The following is a 17,786-nucleotide window of genomic DNA, read 5'->3' as shown; positions in this document are numbered from 1 at the left end:
TGCCGGGAGAAGAACCAATGGCAGCTGGAGGCAACGTCTAAAAAATTAGAAAATTTCACTTCGTCCAACTGTACATTACACTTCGCGCGCGTCAAGCCCGGCTTACTATGAGACATCGATCGTGAAGAGAAGGTGGATAATGGGATTGTAGTATAGAAGGTCCCTGCACAGAACAACGCAATATACGCATCCGCTCAAGCTGTGACAAATAGAGTGGTATGAAGTGGCGGATCACAATTACAGAACGAACTCGTACCTGCGACTTCGTGAGCTTTCTGCAGCGCACGGACGGCGAAGAACCTGACATCAGCATCTTGGTCATTTTTCTGCTGTTCCAGCACAGGCACAATCTTCTGTAGCACAAGCTGTCGGCCTTCCGCAGTATCGCCAAAGGTAGTCGCCAGCACTTCTAACGCCTTTGCGACATTGAAACGTATGTTTGGAATCGGGTCGGCGGATAGTTGGAGCAGCGTGTCAAGGATCTCGCCCCGAACTATGTCAAGAGTAAGAGAGGAAGCAATGGTCTGCATTGATATGATTCTCATGAGCTCACGCGGATCCCATAGAATCGCAGTAATCTCACCGAGATCGCTTGGACAGTAGTCATCCTGTACAGATAATTGGGATGCTGACCCATTCCAACTACCCTGGGTACAATCTGGACCTTTGCCCACTCGACACCGAACACTTCCGTGAGCTTCTTCAAGTTTAGTGTCGCAGCTTCTCTGATACTGAACACCGTATCACCTAGCCAGGACATGCAGAGGTTTCCGAGTTGCTCGTCGAAGAAAGGCTTGCCGAGCTGATTTGCAAGCAGCGGAATGTACTCGATGATGGCTTGTCGGACTCGCCATGACTTGTCCTCGGCCAATTCTACTATTGCGGGGAGCAGGCTCTCCGACAGAAGTTCGATCCCGATGACTAGATTGATACAGGTGAGCTCATGCGAACGGTAACTGGAAGAAAGATGCTGATCATGCATACCACTGTTGACTTGCTCGAGTTTGCTGATGATGTTCAGGCGCACCTCAGGGAATTCATCCTTCAGCAGATGAAGGAATAGCGGTAAGAGATGCTCTATCGTGGCGTCCTTCTCGAGCAGGGGAGCCAAGCCACTGATTTGATTCGCCAGCGCGGCACGAACATGTTGAGAGGTATCCTGACAGAGGTCACGTACACAGGGGACTATACGCGCCAAGATGACCTCTTTCTCAAGCAGTTTTGCGAAACCTAAACGAATATCGTCAGCAATCATCTGTTTGTTGCCCAACAAAGCTAGCAATGACCTGGAATCTGGCCGGCGGCTGCAGTACGAACTTCGGCCTCGTTGTCTTTCAGAAGCTGAACGTAGTGTGCTATGAGTTCTTCCCGGACCAGTTCTTGGCCCACGGTGTCTGCGAGCTAGTGACTATCAGCGCCGAATGTATGGCGAGGCACAGCCGAGAACACCAACCTCATTGAAATGAGTGGCCGCCATATACCGCACCCGCCAGCTCTTGTCGGACACGGTCTGTTTGATCTGCTTCAGCAACTGGTCCTTGACCTCGGCCGGCGTTAGTTGTTGAGCGATCGCAATTAGATCCTCTACGGTCAGAAGGCGAACAGAATCTTGGTCATCAGACTGTAGTCTGCGATAAATCACAAGTCCGTCGGTCAGAACATGTTGCTTCGAATACTTCTTCACTAGGGGCTACGAAGGATCGGTTAACATCACACTACAATACCATGGCACCAGGATAAAAACGTACACCAAGCCATTTCGCGGCTGCCCTTCGCACCATTGGGGTATCATCGCTGCCCAGGGTCGCAAAACTGCGGCGCAACTCGTCTTGGAGAGGTGGTGCGACCTTGTCGTAGACCGGGGCATACAGTGCACACGACGATGTCCGTGAAGTGAACCATTCGCCGCGCGACAATCTATGCACAAGGGGAATGTAGAACTGCTCAATCTGCGCTTGACTGAGCACCGCAGAGACTTTCGTGATGGACTCGGTAGCCTGCATAAGTCAATTAGAGGGACAAGGCTCCCGCGACGGAAGGTGCGGCAAGAGTATGAGACTGGGAACACGAGAAAGCGCACCTTGTCTCTCACAAGGGTTTCCTCTACCGCCGACAAGTTTTCCAGAGGTCCCAGCAATAAATGTGCATACTCGCTTCCGCCGATGTACTCCTCGAAGTTCCTCCCTAGCTCTTCCGCCAGAGCCAACAAAACCTCGTCTTCATCATCCACAGAATCCTGTAGGAATGGAATGAGCTCGTTCCGTGCGCGATCTGGGCCTAGGGCCAGTGCAATGGTTGAGATGCGATGAATGGCGTTCAGTCGCAGCTGCACGTCCTCAGAACGCAACTCGTCCATGAGGATGGCGATCGGTGCAATCTATCAGATCCAAAGACAGTGAAATAAGACATGACAGTGCATCCGAGAGTGTAAATGGAAACACATGCATCGTCTACCGAGAATCCTGGATCCATCGTGGTCTGAGTCGATAAACGCGGCGCCACAGATCAACAATACGAAAGCAAGAGAAATGTAGGGCACAACAAACCACAGTCGATGGGTAATCAAATCCGATTGAAGAAGTGGGTGCCTCTAACTGGAGGAAAATGTAGATGTCGAGTGGAGGAGAAACTATACTCTAGTGGATGATGACCGCGTTGGGAAAGTTGTCTGAATCGCGTCGTACCCATCACTAGCATTGCATACAGCCACATCCAATATTTCTGTCAGCTACCTGCCTTATCTCACTGGCTAGGTAAGTCAAACAACATGTACATCGCTGAAGTTGATATTGAATTCAACTGCTACTGAGTGTGAACAAGGATTACTACAGCACTACACAACAAGCCGCTCGACCACGCTACATCAAACAACAACGTACGCAGCGACGAAGCCATTGTCTGAAAACCCGATAATGTCAGGAATAATCGGCAACACAGATACAGCGAAGCTGCACTCACTCGAATCGAAAAAGTAAGACGAAAACGATGATGAAATCGGGTTGAAGACTCTTCACGAAGAAGATAGGTTCCAAAAATTATGCGACAACGATGGAGCAAATGAATGCAGTCCACCTAAGCGAACGAACAAGAACCCGAAGACATCTCGTTCACATCGCAAGTCGCAGACGACCGCATCGAAACGATTAGAACTCGCTGAGCCCTGTGATTTGACAGCGTTAGTTACGACAAACCAGAAAGTTAGAGAGTCCGAGAAAACTTACCAAGGTCGTTCGACACAGCGTACACGGAGCAACGGGGCGGTGCTGACGGAGAACTACACCAACACGAGCGGAACTGGCAAGACAGCGATGCGCGGTGAGGCACGCCCGACCAGTCGCGTACGGCGCTCTGCTCTGCTGGATGAGTCAACCGATCTGGCAAACGCGCCTCCATTGACCGTTCTCGGGGACAACCCGGAATCGTCCAGAGTCGCGGAGACTTTGCAACTGGAGCATCAAATCGTGTATGTGAGACATTGTGATACATGTCAGGGACAGCGACTGGTTTGGTCTGAGCTCGGTGGCCCGAATGAGGTGCGTCTGAGCTTTTTCCTCGATGTGAGTGAGCTTGGTGACTCGAATGGTGCATTGTAGCATCCGAAAACGCCGTAGGGCGAATCCGCGGTACGCGGATTATACGCACTTCGTCAGATGAACTTGTGCTCTATAGCGCATCCACTGGGATGCACGACAACACTGATAGTCGAGATGCGGGGCTAACCACAACATCATCAACCTCGTATGTCGATAAAGAGCGGTCCATCTGAACGAAGCTGCGTCAAGTCTTCCAGGTGTGGACCTCGTGCGCCCGAGACGGGCCCAACAACCTCAGATAGATGTCCCAAAGAAACATCCTCTTTAGGCTGGTTCGAAGTCTTCCCGGTCGACGACAGATTTTCATCAAGTTCTGCTCGTTGGTGAACATCCGGAAACTAGTATGGCAGTGCGAAGTATGACTGGAGATGTAGTCAAGACTCGAGAATCACGTCGATGTAATGGGCGTGCTATAGCATGTGTGATGCAAGTATGGGCTACTGGAGTCTGTGGTCGCTAGAGCATGTCAAGCAGCAGGTCACAAGGTATCAGGAGCTTTGTCAAAGAGCATTTGCCTATCTGCATGACTTCCGTCCCGCCACACCGATAACGGCGTGGATGGTGCCGATAACAGGGTTGCTGTCTCGTACACCACGCTCGGAACCGCCATGTATATCGTGTGCTTGGTATTGCCATGTATGGAGATCATCGAGAAATTCAGCGGGTATGCTTTTATGCTCGTAGTCAATCGAAGTTATCAGTGATCATGAGTCCTTCGTCTTTCAGAAAAATGAAGTTGGAGTCAACGTCCTGAACGCTGCAGAGACGCTGGGAAGCGGCGACCTGAGGCTATAGCAATCGGGGTATAAGCATCTTGACAAGTGCGAACTGGACAAGAGAACCTTTCGAATAGCTCGACATGGACTGTTGGTGCGGAGGAGGAGGGGGGAGGAAATGTAACGCAAAGGAAAAGGGAGCGAGTTTATAAACAATCGCCGATGTTTAGGGTAGGCTTCGGGACTTGCCGGATGAGTCGGTCCAGCCGCCCGACACGTGGTAAAGTTGTCGTCATTCACACCTTTAGCATCATGTGGAAGGAAGCGCCGAGGAAGTACCACTGGAATTCCCGTGTACTACTAAGCAGCAATAACCTCTTCGCTCCCAACACCGTCAAGTACATACCGCCATGCCTGTCGACGTGCAGCCCGACCGAGTAGTACTCAAGCACCCAAAGGTAAATATCATCATCAGCCCAGTGCCGTTAGGGTTTCTTTACATATCACTCAGGGGGCTTCCGCCGAAATTCTCTTCTACGGAGCAACTGTGATTTCTTGGAAATCTGGCAGTAGTGCAAATCCAGAAGCAGCAGAGAGGCTCTTCGTCTCCTCCAAGGCTGCCTTCGATGGTAGCAAGCCTGTGAGAGGTGGCATTCCAGTAGTTTTCCCCTGCTTCGGTGCACCCACCCACCCGGAGCATTCAAAGCTCTCGCAGCACGGGTTTGCTCGCAGTGAGAAATGGATCCTCGAGAACATCGTCATGGACAATGAGGCCGGGGTATCTGTTAGATTCGGTACGCATCACGACACAGCCTATCAGCATCACGCTCTCGCTGACTCCCGGAACTTGGCAGCCCTCGAACCGACTGCTACCATTCAAGCGAAATTCGAACGGCCTTTCCACCTCTCGTACGTCGTGACTCTGGCCGAACATCAGCTATCCACCGCTCTCCATGTCAAGAACACCGCGTTGTCATCTACATCGCCTCTCGAATTCCAGGCTCTCTTACACAATTACATCCGTGCGCCGTCCAACGAAGTACTCGTATCTCCATTGCAAGCCTTGTCCTACTACGACAAGACAGAAGCTACGGAGGAATTGCGCAGCACGCCGAAGGTGGAAACGAGGGCTAGCGTAGATGTGAAGACCTTCACGGACTCCGTTTACGAGAACGCGCGTGGTAAATATGAGATAGCCTGGCCATCTGGGACTCTTGAAGTTCGGGCGCATAACTTCAAGGACGTAGTGGTGTGGAATCCTCAGAAAGAGGCTGGTTCCAAGATCGGCGACATGGAGGATGGTGGATGGTATGTACTGTGTCGTCCAACATTATCCAATTACTGACATGATAATGCTATCAGGGAGAGATACATCTGTGTCGAACCAGGCTATGTTCGTGGGTTTGTGAAATTGGATGCTGGTCAGACATGGATTGGACAGCAAGCTCTGACGGTTTTAAATTGAATCGGAGAAGTTTTACGGGTATGAGGAAAGGCAGAAGAATCAACATCCGTCCCTTCCCGACGTTGTAACTGTATATGGACATTAGTATGCAAACTCTGGAATGTTTCTCCTTAGTTGACTGCTGGAGACTTTCGGCTTCCAGCCTCAGTCATTGTCAACCCACAGCTGCAGTCCCGTGAGAGGTCTCGATCTCCCAGCCCAAAGAACAAATGTATTATGTTGGTAGGACTTCAGGGATCTGAGATGGAAGTAAGCGTCATGATGCCTTACTCTAAACTCACGACAACATTGCAGAGATTCGACTACACGTCGGTGTTACATACATGGACAGCGCAAAACAATTACTTCATTATACCCTCGCAGGCAGAGTCAAGCGCAACGATCGCCTCATAGGTGCTCAACGTTCATAACCCCAGCTCTTGACGAATGAGTGTTTTCGTCTGCTGCTCCATCTCGTCAAATATTTTTAATGCATCAGCGAGCTTACGCTGTGCCTCCGCGTCAGCGGCCAAAGCCTGCCTCAGCGCATCCGCTCCTTTGGATAAGAAGTTGGTTTCAAGGATAGAGGGTTCTACAAATAGGACAATCAGCAACAATTACGGATTATCGAGGACCTTGGGTACCAGAGCTACCCGTAGAAGTAGGAGGGGTGGCTAGATGAACTTCAGGATGATGAGACTTAGGGTCACCAAGTACGTTCTCGGGGCTATTGGCGGCAGCGAGCTGATCAAGGACTGCCGCCGACAAGGTTAGATGGTCAGGATTCAGCGAAGCAAGCGCGATAGCCTGGAAGAAAATTCTGAGCGGAGTCAGTAAGCATTTTCCATCTACCTCACCTCCGATAATGTCACAATACTGCATTGAAACTCAGGTCGGTGGGTCACTTAACTTGAAGGGCCCTTGCACTCACCTCGCTGGCATGACTAGTGTGTTAGAGCCGATGCCTTTGAACGTTTGAACAATTGCGCCAATAATCGGCGCCATCGGATGTTCTAGCACAGTATTCTCGTACTCCTTCCAGAGGCCAGGCTCGAAGTGCACACGAAGTTCTGCCACGCCGCAGCGGTGCGTTTGTTAGACAGGCCAAACAGTACTGCATAGCCACTCACCATTGAAATATGGAGCGACGTAGAGGCAACCTGCTTGGGACGCCGCGACGGCCTGGTGAACCGAAAATAAACAGGTTGCGAGCGTACGAATACCGATCTTCTCCAGATATTGGCAGGCCACAATCGACTCAGGCGTTGCAGGGATTTTGATGCAGACGCGAGAACTGACAACGCACAGATGCAGTGCAAAGATACTAAGGTGACGCGAACACGTACCTGGGTATCCCATTGGCCTCAAAGAGCGCGACAAGCTTCTTTGCGTGCGCAACTGTCCGCTCCGTGTCGTACGCCGTGGAAGGCGAAGTCTGGACGTGTACACGTCCTGTGAGGTAAGGATAGACTTCTTTGGCGAGCAGAATGTTCTGGGGGCTGAGCATCAACCCGAAGCTTTATAATGACAGATCGAAGACCAAACCAAAAGATCCAGTGCATCTGCGACTTGTGTATCAGAAGTGGCTTCACTGCCTCTGACATTGTCGCATGCTGCCTTCAGGATGTTTGCTTTGTCTCTTCTTGCTGCCTCGGAGCAGACGATGGCCTGGTTTGATGTCATATCGCAGAATTGTTGGTCTGTGCCAGTGTGGCGTGAGGCAACAGCTGGGTCCATAGAATCGACATCGACCACCAGACGACCACGGAGATGCGACAGCAGGCTGGGAGACATGGCTGGAGGACAAGGTAATAGCAGTAGTATGGAAGAAGTGTGTACACCAGAGCACGGGACAGGCTTTACGTCCTTGCTTTCGTTCTAGGACAGTTGCCGCATGCGGACCAAGATGTGGCAGGTGATCTACAACTTCCTAAAGATGGACAGAAAGCTGCTCGTTTAGAAGGCATTTTAAGTCGATGAGCGTGAAGTGCTCCGTGGGCTTTTACTAGCTGCCGAAGGAGACTTCCGCGGTCCTTTAGCCAGTCTTTTCATATATTCCAGAAGCACAGTCTCCGCGCGATGGAGCCAGCGATATATTGGGAGGGAGTCGGGCAGAATGCCACCACTAATAAAGTGGTTACTGCCAATTCTGAGTTGTTTTCGTGAATCGTGGCAACCTGCAATTGGAAGGTTACCGAGAGACCGGCGGGAAATGGTCCGTGGCAGTTGAAATTCAAGCCCCGCAGGTACCAGTGATAGTCGCAGTAGTGGTATCATGAACCACGCTGTCTGAAGTCCCGACGCTAGTGAGCATATGTAGATGAGCAGGTGGGCAGCACGCAAGCAGGCCAACGGGCGGCGCCGTCTGCAGCTCTGGTGGGCTTGGTCTGCTACGTCATCGCACCATTCTTGGCCCACCGTGTGAGCGGTTTGTACATTTGGGAGCGAACCCTCCATTGAAAATATAAGAAGTCGGCCAGATCCACTTGCCGTCCTTGGTCTCCTCTCTTCTTCCATCATCCTTATGTCCAACGCCCCTCCTTCCCACCCCGCCCCTCACCCGTCCCCGGATTTTTCTGTCCGCTCCCCAGCGCACGTCTCTTTTGCAGATTATTTCCAACTGTACCAACAAGGATGGATCCAGGATCTGTCTTTACTCATTCTCATGATCCCGCTGCAGACCCGTCTCCAACGCCTTCAACAGCCAGGCATTTACTGTCCCCTATCGCCTCGTCCAATTCCGCGGCAACGAGTATGTTTTCCTGCCCTGCTCAAATGTTTCGCACTGTATCTAATGCGCGGCCTTCATAGATGTTCCATTGACCGACGCCGTCGTTATGGCCTTGAATCCTCTGGTTCAGTCCCAGCACAATCCACATGCGTCATTCCAGATTCAAGGGCAGCCAAACGCTGTTACACGCAGTCTTGACGCCATCATGGCATATGCTTATCGTTTGTACGGCACTCCCTCTCTTCCGCCCCCGGTTACCCCGATGCCATTGTTTCAGCCAGATGCTAGAGTCCAACCGTCGGAAAATGTTCACAAGTCTCATCTTCTCCCCCTCCTTCTCACCCTACGCTCTCTGCATCCGCGCGACCTACCTAACCTGCTCCTTCTGTCTTGCACTTACTTCGTGCTGGGAGACTACGAGTCAAGTCTGGCCACCAGCTACGAGATCTTGTCCATTGACCCTAGTCATGCAGAAGCTATGTCTAACATTGGCACAACTCTCAACGCGATGGGTCGCGGCAGCGAAGAAGCTTATATTTGGTGGTGGGGAGCTCTCCAGTCCTGCCCCGTGTGCTTCGATGCGATGGTTAGCGCCCATTTAATGGTACTACTGCTATGCAGCGCTGACGTAGACGACAGGATAATATAATCGCCATGCTCTTCAAACAGGCCCAGGATGCACAGGACAGCCGTAGCATCGGATATTATCGCCAGGCCTTGAATGTGTGCGACTACGTCCGGCGCCAGATTATCAGCGCAGACGGACAGCTCAACGTAACTGTACCCAACGTCGAGCTCTACCGCCTGCAGCGATTCTTCTTCACCACTGCCACCCTTGACGCGTCAATTGATCAGAACGATGTGCGTGCAGCTGTCACTTACTTTAGTGCCCTTGAGCTGGTCGTCCGCCCTCCGTCACCATACCTCGAACATGAGCGCTATACCGTGCGAGATACGCTTCTGTCCACATGCATTGCAGGTTACATCATCTCGGCATCATCTGATGGACCAATGCCCCTTGGGATTATAGAGAGTCTGCATATTGAGGACGAACCTTCCCTTGCAGCGCTAGTGACCAAACATTCCTTCAATTTGTATCACGCCGTTCACGAGGCTGGGGACAAACTGCTCACTACGTTGTTGCACCTGGGCGGAGGTGTACTCCCTTCCATCCTGCTCCTACCGGATGAAGTCGCACTGCTGCCAATGATATTGTTCCCTTTCTCCGCGGGAATTCTGCCGTCCATTTGCTGTCGAAGCGCTCCGCACGGCGACCTGGAATACCCCCCAGAGGAGACACGACAGCAGACTAACGTTATGACGAGTGTCGTACTTCTCACGTTGGCGAACAAATTTCATGAAAACTGGCTGCATAACGTCACGATTCCTGGCCTCGGCGAGTCTCTCGATAGCAGCATCTCATTGGTTATTCTATTCTACTACCTTGCGCTTGCGTTGAATCCAAGACCGTCAACATATAACAACTTGGGCATTCTTTTATCTACGATAACGTCTACCAGAATGTACAAGAACATCGAAGGAAGCGAGCAGGTTCTCAGTGGATCTATGCTTGCGGGGATCTACTACCACGCAGGACTCAAGATTGACCCGAATCACCCACATCTTTTGACGAATCTAGGGTCGCTCCTTAAGGATCAGGGTCAGATCGAGCAAGCTGCTGAGTATGTTCTCCCAGTCTGCATGAGATATTTCATGCCGCTCATACAACTGGATTAAGCCTGTACAGACGAGCAGTTCAGAACAAGCCTGATTACGACATTGCCCTCGCAAACTTGGGCGATGCGGTGAAAGACATGGTGTGTCCTATTCAACTCATGCGTGGTGCGGTAATTGATCGTGCTCTTCCAGGGTCGCGCTTGGGACGCGATTGAGTACTATGAGCGTGCGATGAAAGCTAACCCAAACCTTCCGGAAGCTATCTGCGGTCTGGCTTATTCTCTATGCTCTGTTTGTGACTGGCGCGGACGGGGCAGCCTGGGAAGTGAAGTTGGTGTTGATGAAGTCGGGGGGCTAATCCCGCCAACACACATGCAGATATACCCGGGCTGGGTCACCAAATTACTGGAGGCATGTACTCTCCAGCTAGACGCTGCCTATCTACAGAGCATCGGTGCTATAAAGAAGTCCACAACGATGCAGGAACTATTGTCTTTTGTTGCCGTCGCAAAAGGGCGACCTCTGCAGGAAAATGAGCGGTTACGTTGGCATGCATCTTTTTCCACATATTTTGAAAGTCACAACCGCGTACCGGAGAGGATAAACGAAGCAAGTCTCATTATTCGGTTCATTGATTGGCTGCAACCTCGCCTTCAGCGTCAATGGTATGTCAAGGCGTATGGAAAGACGTATAGTTCACCGCAGGTTCTTGATCCTGCACCCAATTTTGGTGCTCTGTTCACTCGGCCACCCCTTCCTGGGGCTCTCAGTATTCCCGCTGTCCCCTCTGTCCTTCCATTCCACACGGTGAGTTCCTCTCGTGCGCCCTTTATTTACTCCATCTGATTTTCGCAGTTCACATATCCAATGTCACCGCGGATGACCCGGCTTATAGCTCATAGGAATGCTCTTCGGATCTCTTACATGGCACTGTCACAGCCTTGGATTCCAAGACATGTTTTTCGTCCACCGAGACCGCCACTGAGAGGCAAGCTGAATGTTGGCTATATCTCGAATGATGTGAAGTACGTGCTCCGACTTTTGTCTTCGCTACTTGTCAACCGGCGATTTTGCAGCAATCATCCGCTATCACACCTCATGCAGTCTGTATTTGCCTTCCATGACCGAGATAGATTCAATGTCTTCTTGTATACGACGAGTCCGTGGGATGGGACTTGTTACAGGCCAAAGATATCGCGCGAAGTATATCAATTCATTGAGGTTGATACTTGGCCTGCCAATGCTATCATCGAACACATTATCAAGAATGAGATCCACATCCGTGAGCCTTGTCTTTGGTTTGAAGTTCTGCTGACCAGGGCCGTCTCCAGTAATTAATCTAGGTGGTTATACGAAGGGCGCCAGAAACGATATATTTGCTGCGCGTCCGTCACCTGTGCAGATGCAGCTCATGGGTTTTGCGGGAACGTTGGCAGGAGGTACACGATTCGACTACATCTGAGTTGCTAATGGTGCACGTTTGACTTTCATGTCAGGCTGGTGCGACTATCTCGTCTGTGATCCGATAGCATGTCCCCCAGAAACAAGTGCCACGGAGCTCTGGCACAAGAAGATCGGGCTTAGCACAGCGAATCCGTTTCCTGTGCAGGATGACCGTACAGCTGGCGACGTCGTCTTCGATTTTGATGCTGATGCAGATCCTGAATCGAGCTCCGAGGAGTGGACATAGTGAGTTTGGCATGTCTCTCGTTCGTTTTCAGTCTCAAATCACGTCTGATGCAGTACGGAGAAGTTCCTCTATATGCCTGTAGCGTGTTTCCTCTACCTCGTAGTCGTGTGGACTCACGCTGTCAGCTTCTAGCATACCTTCATGGTGACAGACCACAAGCAATCTTTTCGCCAAGATGAAAGTCTCAGCGTGACAGAACGGGCGGAAGTGCCCATGAAGACCATATGGCACGATGAAGAAGTACGGCGAACCCAACTCAGGGAACTGCATTTTCCCGATCTTCCGCAGTAGGCATCGGAGGCTCGTGGAATATCCGAGGGAGCACTTCCTGATCAGATCAACAGGGATGTGGTTATATTCGCCAATTTCAATCAGGTGAAGCTTATTTGGTAGTGTAATAAGTGTCATACCCTCTAACGCAGAATATAGCTGTATAAGGTACAGAGAATGTGTAATTATTTTCGGAGGGATCGCTGAAGTAGTCCATGGTTGAGTATAGATCGATCCGGTAAGATAATCCTTCCCCAAGTGAGATCTATTTGTTACTCATAGTACTTCAGGGGATTTTTGCGGTGTGGCTCCGCATTTTGACGAAAGTGCCGCGCAGTATTATGTGGCTTCTTCGATTCCCTCCAGCTGGAGAGGAACACATTCTTCGAACGGCGAAGCTTTGGGCTGGTGACGACGTCGCGTCTCGGATTCGATTCACGGGCGTTGCCAGGAAGGACCAGCATGTACATCGCAGTCGTGTTGCTGACTTGTTTCTGGACACCACAGAGGTACGTTCCCTGTTATTTAATCCGTCGTCGTGGTATTGATAACTTGCTCTTAGTGTAATGCGCATACGATTGCTGCGGAGTAAGTGCTATGATGGTTACTTGGATTCCAAGTTATCAAATTGCACACTAGTGTCTTATGGACCGGAACACCAATTCTGACGTTCCCAAAGTACGTTCACAAGATGTGCTCTCGCGTGGCTGCAAGTATAGCCAATGCTACCGGGTTCGGCGACCAAATGGTGGTATCTTCCATGAACGAGTACGAAAGTCGTGCTATTGCTCTGGCAAATGGCGTGCAGTATACACTTGTCAATGAACCTGACGGGACGACCTTGCTTCACGGACAAGGCGAGCTAATAGACCTTCGGCGTAACCTGTTTCTCAACCGAGACGTCATGCCGCTTTTTGATACAATACGTTGGACGAGAAACATAGAGAAAGGCTTCATTGAGGCATGGAGACGCTGGGTTGAAGGGACACAGTACGAGATGTCGGATGAATGGGAAGCTTGTCAGGGGCAGGAGAAAGAAAGTGGATGCATTTGGATCACTGATGCCGAGCCGCTGAGCGTGACACAGTACAGCTAGCCTCAATACAGTTCATTGGTTCGCCATACATTCGCTGGCTTCTATGCACCCACCACTGGGGCCACAATCCGTATGTAGACGAAGCGTATCAATAGCACCAAGCAATGGAGTCCGTCGAGTTTGAGAGAAGGCGGAAGAGAAGTCATATTATCACACAGCGTGATACGCCCCTGGTGCAGTCTGGTTATTGGGCGCAGGGGTGGACCCCAACGGCTTTGGTGTTTGAACATCCGCCGGTTCATCAACGGTCTGATAACCGTCTCTTCCCGCAGACGTGAATCCGCCTGGCATGGACCACACTGTTCGAACGATATGGTCACCATTCCTCTGCTGTTGACACGATCTGCTCACCTGTAGCGCCGCCCAAGTCATTGCCACGGAATCCAAGACTGGACAAGTTTGCACCTCGCTGATGGAGGGTAGTCACAAATGCCAACAAGGTTGGTACCTGCACAAAATCCAGCATGAGCGTGACCTTGAATATGTAAGTAGAGCCGACATGCTTTGAGGACCAAGGTCAGGATGGTTATTAGCTTTATGAACCAATGTTGAGGATAGTTGTACATCCAAATGATGTCGTACAAAATAGAAGCACTGAGAAGGTAGATGAACTGCAGAGTGCCGTACTCAGTACTGCACAGGTGGCGGCGGAGCCAGGAACGGCAGACTAATTCACCGTCTGAAGTGACTGAACGGCATCAGAGGTCTCCTGAGCATATACGCCAAATAGGAAGATAGGTAGGTTATAGGTCGGAGCGTCGAATGCAAGCACCGAGAAAGAGAGGATCTGAGGGCCCTGTGTGACTTAACGATAACATGGAAAGATACCAGGAACGACTGACAGTCTCGACGAGAACCAACTTTGAGGGGTCGAGACGCTGTACAAAGTCCATTTTTAACTGCTGCCGAGTACGCAACGGGAGATGCAGAGATGAAGGTGGTCAAGCAGTGCGTTATGGTCGTGGACGCGCAGCCCAAGACGCGCCAAATCGTTCCAGTAGCGATCACGTGTACTTTGTCGGACGCTCAACCTGCTCAGTTGTCTCCCAGCTGCAGTGCAAGCTTAGCTTCAACATTCCAAGGATTTACCCCGCCTGGCGGAGGCACGTCCCTGTCCCACCAAGGATTTTGGCGCTTTGTGCCAAAATCTTCGCGCCAAAATCGTACTCAGGATTTTCTCGCCGACGCGTTGGCAAGAATGTCTCACTCTCAGTATCATTTATACATGCCAGGCTGCCTATCTTCATTTTCTGGCTGACCCGAAGTCTACTCCCTGACATGCGTGAGCTCACGCGTTGATTCCACAATTCCCCCGTCTATGATTCCATCTGTCGCCAAACTCAACAGTTTGACGGTATGCTCGTTCTCAAACCACCAGACACCAGGTGAACAAGCACAGCATCATAGTATTCTTTCCTTATGGCCACTACTAATGTTTCCCAGGTCTGCTGGTACCTGCCTTTGCGCACGCCAGCATGCCCCTCTTCACACCCGTCCCTCGCGCCATCGCACACCCGCGCCGGGCCTCCTGCTGCCACATGCATGCAGTGGGGCTCGGAGAGGGCTCACCTCGTTGAACGCGCACCACGGGTACCTGCGCGTGCCTCTCGTGCCCCTTTACCGGTGGTCAGCAACTCTCGGCGCCATCTCCCACTGTGGTTCCTCTCTCCTTTGTCCGTGTTGGGCATGTTGTAGCGCGGATGCGGCGGGGCTTGACCAGTATTCGGCGGTGCTCAGCCATTTTCCACCTCTCGTATCTTCGATCATCATACCTCTCCTGCACCCTTATCATGGACGTCCGTGTCTCGCACACTGTTCACTCTTGATTGGTGGCTGGTTGCCGGTTACGATGATGACGATGCACATCATTCGTTGCCCCCAATTTCCCTTCCTATCCTTTATTCGCTTGTTTACATTACATTACATTCTGCATTGATCCATAGTACAATGTATATATATTTTCTAAAGCGCTTCTGACCAGGATTCTCGAAAGGTTAGGTGTCCGGTGGGTTCATAGGAAGGGTGCATTGGGGTTAGGGTTATTGGTCCATGCTCACGGTGACGCAGAAACCAACTTCACTCGCCAACTTCAAGTACTGTGACTCCTGGTATCGCATAGCATCAGCCCCTTGGTCTTCCAATGTCGGAAAAGTTTGATGAAGCTACCCAGGTGCGATTAACCTTGCACAGCTAACTGTTTGTGGGCTGAATTGGATGCCGTGACTGCAATTTGCAGAAGGAGCTGGCTTCCTTCGTCGAGGCGGAGCAAGCACAGGCGCGCATGCACCAATCCATCCACACCTTGACGAGCATGTGCTGGGACAAGTACGTCATATAGCTTTTGTATGGCCGGAAATGCTCACAATGTAGCGTGTTAATTTCTTGCAGATGCATCACGAGCACTCCCTCGACGCGATTTGCCCGCGGTGAAGAGAACTGTCTCGCGAATTGCGTGGAGCGATTCTTGGACACGAGTCTGTTCATGGTGAAGAAAATTGAAGAGCAACGGTCACGAATGCTCCAATAGTGAATATGCGGAAAGCCTGTTTGCTACATCTGCAACCGGCTGCATTGGACAGGCAAATCATTCATGTGGTCCCCTCAAAGGTACATACTTCCGTTGTATCCTCGGTTGTCGCATATAGCGCGATTCTGGTCACCGTATTGCCGTCACACATACAATTGATTACAACATCGGGATCAGCGAGCTATAGTAACAAAAAGCAGAACATCCGATAGATAGGGTGTAATTAAAGCATAATATTCGTGGAGCCTTCCTTCCATATTACTCTTACCAACGCCAACATCACCACAATGGGCATGAAAAAGCCAAACGCGTCTAGGACCTCGCGGCGGTGGCGCAGTTGCAACGGAATCTCAGTCCGAGCCGCTGCATCGTCCACGAAAGATCCAGTCTCTAAATACTTGTCGATCAGTGTGTCTTTCTCTCCCCAGAGGGAGCGCAGCCAGAGCTCGAATTTATCTCCCTCCTCCTTGGGAATGTCCACTTCTGTGGCATGTGACTTGAAGGAGCCGTACGGGGTACCGTTTGGAATGCTAGCAGAGACGTCGCCGCCAATAGGCACTTCTTTGTTTACTTTGAAGCGCCGAATGTGCATGTGCACTGCCGGTGGAGGGACACGGTCGAAGAAGATGGAGCGCAGAGTGTAGTATGACTGGCCATATCCGAGAGGCGGGGTACCTGCACATTCCACATGAGCTTCTGCGGCCAGAGATATTAGTCAATCGATACGCACCTGGATAAGACACGGTGACGTCAATGAGTTGCAGAGTAGGTATGCGTGGAGCGAGGGAGCGCAGAGAATACTGTAGCCCCAGGGAACGGGGCATAAGGGTATGCACCATATCCGGCTGACGATGGCCATGAATTCAGCACGATAAACGACGATCGAAATAAACGACTGACGATTCCTATCTTATCCGCAAACTTCTTGCTTAACGGCCTGGTTTCTATGCTCACCAGAGTACCTTCGGGGTACAAGATGAAGGTCAGAGGCGAATCGTCCTTCTCCGCTCTTGAACCCAGCCAGGAAAGACTAGTAGACAGATGAAGACGATCAGATGCCCAAGAGCGCGCCAGAAAGATGAAGTTGAAGAATTGCATGCCCTATAATGTTCATATTAGTTGTCGATGTCGATCAGCTTCCGCCCAAGCATGCAGATAAAATATATACCCAGCCCAGGACCGGAACCCACTTGAGACTCTTCTTGAGAACGATCAGGACGTCCTTGTGCGTGCCCATGTAATATGTGAGACACCACGCGTACCACCAGTCGGCATAGATCTTGGCCGCAGGATTGTTGAAGGCATCAGAAAGCGTGCTCAGGTCGGACCACCGGGTAATGCACCCACCTGATGATTGGCTATGAGCACCGCCTTCTGCGGTAAATTCAGCCCAACGACACGCCCTCCGTTATCTCGCACGACCATTTCCTGCAGCTCCTCGTAGGCGAACTTGCCCAATCCCTCTGTCTCGAAGGATATCACCAACTTGGTCGGGGCAAACCACTGGCTCATGAGGACTGCCACACAATGCGTATTAGCCTACAGATGAATGTACGCCAAGTCGCGTGCACTCACCCAACAGTGTCCCAAACGACCCCTTGCTATACCGAATGCCCTCGGTGTACATCTTCTGCCCTCGTGGAGAGGGAAAGAGCTTGAGAGGAAGCAGAAAAACAAATTGGGAGCTATTGATCATGACACATCCTAGAAGAAATACGAAGAGGAACAGGGTGGTGTGGAGTGTCTGCAGCCAAGTTCTCCTCGGACGCTCCGTGATCTTAACGGTGTGGAGATCCATGATCGCCGTCATCTGGCCTAGACGCTACACCGTGACGGTAGTGGTAGGTTGGTGGGTGAGCCTCAGAGCGCTATTTATCATATGTTCATCAGCCTCGCAGGTTGGAGGGCGCGCCGGCGATCACGAAGTCTAGTACTGTGAAACGACCTTAGGTTCAGTCACGCGTCACACTCAGTAAAAACCAGAAGTCAAAGTGTAGTCAGCCAATTTCAAAATTTTGGCGAATTTGACTATTAATGACTAC

General features: G+C 51.1%; 8 protein-coding genes across 8 annotated transcripts; 3 read left to right on the top strand and 5 right to left on the bottom strand.

The window, feature by feature from the left end:
• Positions 1 to 194: 194 nt before the first annotated feature.
• On the bottom strand, positions 195 to 2,472 carry SCP_0110820 (Protein phosphatase PP2A regulatory subunit A; the record flags this gene model as incomplete). Its single annotated transcript, XM_027753311.1, has 9 exons — positions 195 to 199; positions 257 to 524; positions 584 to 921; positions 985 to 1,230; positions 1,287 to 1,401; positions 1,454 to 1,690; positions 1,749 to 1,997; positions 2,081 to 2,377; positions 2,446 to 2,472. 9 exons carry the CDS (start codon positions 2,470 to 2,472, stop codon positions 195 to 197), a joined length of 1,782 nt encoding a protein of 593 aa, XP_027609112.1.
• A 391-nt stretch (positions 2,473 to 2,863) lies between these two features.
• SCP_0110810 (hypothetical protein) lies at positions 2,864 to 3,393 on the bottom strand (the record flags this gene model as incomplete). The annotated part of the gene is made up of 2 exons (XM_027753310.1): positions 2,864 to 2,898; positions 3,222 to 3,393. 2 exons carry the CDS (start codon positions 3,391 to 3,393, stop codon positions 2,864 to 2,866), a joined length of 207 nt encoding a protein of 68 aa, XP_027609111.1.
• Positions 3,394 to 4,719: 1,326 nt separating this feature from the next.
• SCP_0110800 (Glucose-6-phosphate 1-epimerase) lies at positions 4,720 to 5,774 on the top strand (the record flags this gene model as incomplete). The annotated part of the gene is made up of 4 exons (XM_027753309.1): positions 4,720 to 4,767; positions 4,821 to 5,103; positions 5,164 to 5,617; positions 5,672 to 5,774. The coding sequence occupies 4 exons, from the start codon at positions 4,720 to 4,722 to the stop codon at positions 5,772 to 5,774; spliced, it is 888 nt and encodes a 295-aa protein (XP_027609110.1).
• A 404-nt stretch (positions 5,775 to 6,178) lies between these two features.
• On the bottom strand, positions 6,179 to 7,547 carry SCP_0110790 (Transaldolase; the record flags this gene model as incomplete). The annotated part of the gene is made up of 7 exons (XM_027753308.1): positions 6,179 to 6,345; positions 6,398 to 6,560; positions 6,611 to 6,629; positions 6,685 to 6,823; positions 6,884 to 7,047; positions 7,100 to 7,245; positions 7,299 to 7,547. 7 exons carry the CDS (start codon positions 7,545 to 7,547, stop codon positions 6,179 to 6,181), a joined length of 1,047 nt encoding a protein of 348 aa, XP_027609109.1.
• An 840-nt stretch (positions 7,548 to 8,387) lies between these two features.
• On the top strand, positions 8,388 to 13,217 carry SCP_0110780 (TPR-like protein; the record flags this gene model as incomplete). Its single annotated transcript, XM_027753307.1, has 17 exons — positions 8,388 to 8,505; positions 8,565 to 9,070; positions 9,124 to 10,166; positions 10,223 to 10,301; positions 10,354 to 10,968; positions 11,017 to 11,186; positions 11,238 to 11,443; positions 11,493 to 11,600; positions 11,658 to 11,850; positions 11,905 to 11,929; positions 11,984 to 12,138; positions 12,196 to 12,226; positions 12,281 to 12,289; positions 12,351 to 12,359; positions 12,412 to 12,630; positions 12,684 to 12,709; positions 12,761 to 13,217. The coding sequence occupies 17 exons, from the start codon at positions 8,388 to 8,390 to the stop codon at positions 13,215 to 13,217; spliced, it is 3,969 nt and encodes a 1,322-aa protein (XP_027609108.1).
• Positions 13,218 to 13,367: 150 nt separating this feature from the next.
• On the bottom strand, positions 13,368 to 14,110 carry SCP_0110770 (hypothetical protein; the record flags this gene model as incomplete). The annotated part of the gene is made up of 5 exons (XM_027753306.1): positions 13,368 to 13,516; positions 13,569 to 13,665; positions 13,721 to 13,828; positions 13,894 to 14,004; positions 14,060 to 14,110. 5 exons carry the CDS (start codon positions 14,108 to 14,110, stop codon positions 13,368 to 13,370), a joined length of 516 nt encoding a protein of 171 aa, XP_027609107.1.
• A 1,247-nt stretch (positions 14,111 to 15,357) lies between these two features.
• Positions 15,358 to 15,744, top strand: SCP_0110760 (Mitochondrial import inner membrane translocase subunit TIM8; the record flags this gene model as incomplete). Its single annotated transcript, XM_027753305.1, has 3 exons — positions 15,358 to 15,387; positions 15,454 to 15,542; positions 15,606 to 15,744. The coding sequence occupies 3 exons, from the start codon at positions 15,358 to 15,360 to the stop codon at positions 15,742 to 15,744; spliced, it is 258 nt and encodes an 85-aa protein (XP_027609106.1).
• Positions 15,745 to 15,967: 223 nt separating this feature from the next.
• Positions 15,968 to 17,554, bottom strand: SCP_0110750 (Uncharacterized acyltransferase; the record flags this gene model as incomplete). The annotated part of the gene is made up of 6 exons (XM_027753304.1): positions 15,968 to 16,419; positions 16,475 to 16,589; positions 16,645 to 16,845; positions 16,913 to 17,023; positions 17,092 to 17,261; positions 17,320 to 17,554. The coding sequence occupies 6 exons, from the start codon at positions 17,552 to 17,554 to the stop codon at positions 15,968 to 15,970; spliced, it is 1,284 nt and encodes a 427-aa protein (XP_027609105.1).
• Between the last annotated feature and the right edge of the window lie 232 nt (positions 17,555 to 17,786).

Source organism: Sparassis crispa (assembly GCF_003851025.1).
Source record: "Sparassis crispa DNA, contig_000000F, whole genome shotgun sequence".
Classification (NCBI taxonomy): Eukaryota; Fungi; Basidiomycota; class Agaricomycetes; order Polyporales; family Sparassidaceae; genus Sparassis; species Sparassis crispa.
The sequence above is the reverse complement of the archived record's forward strand: the minus strand, read 5'-3'. Positions and strand labels throughout refer to the sequence as shown.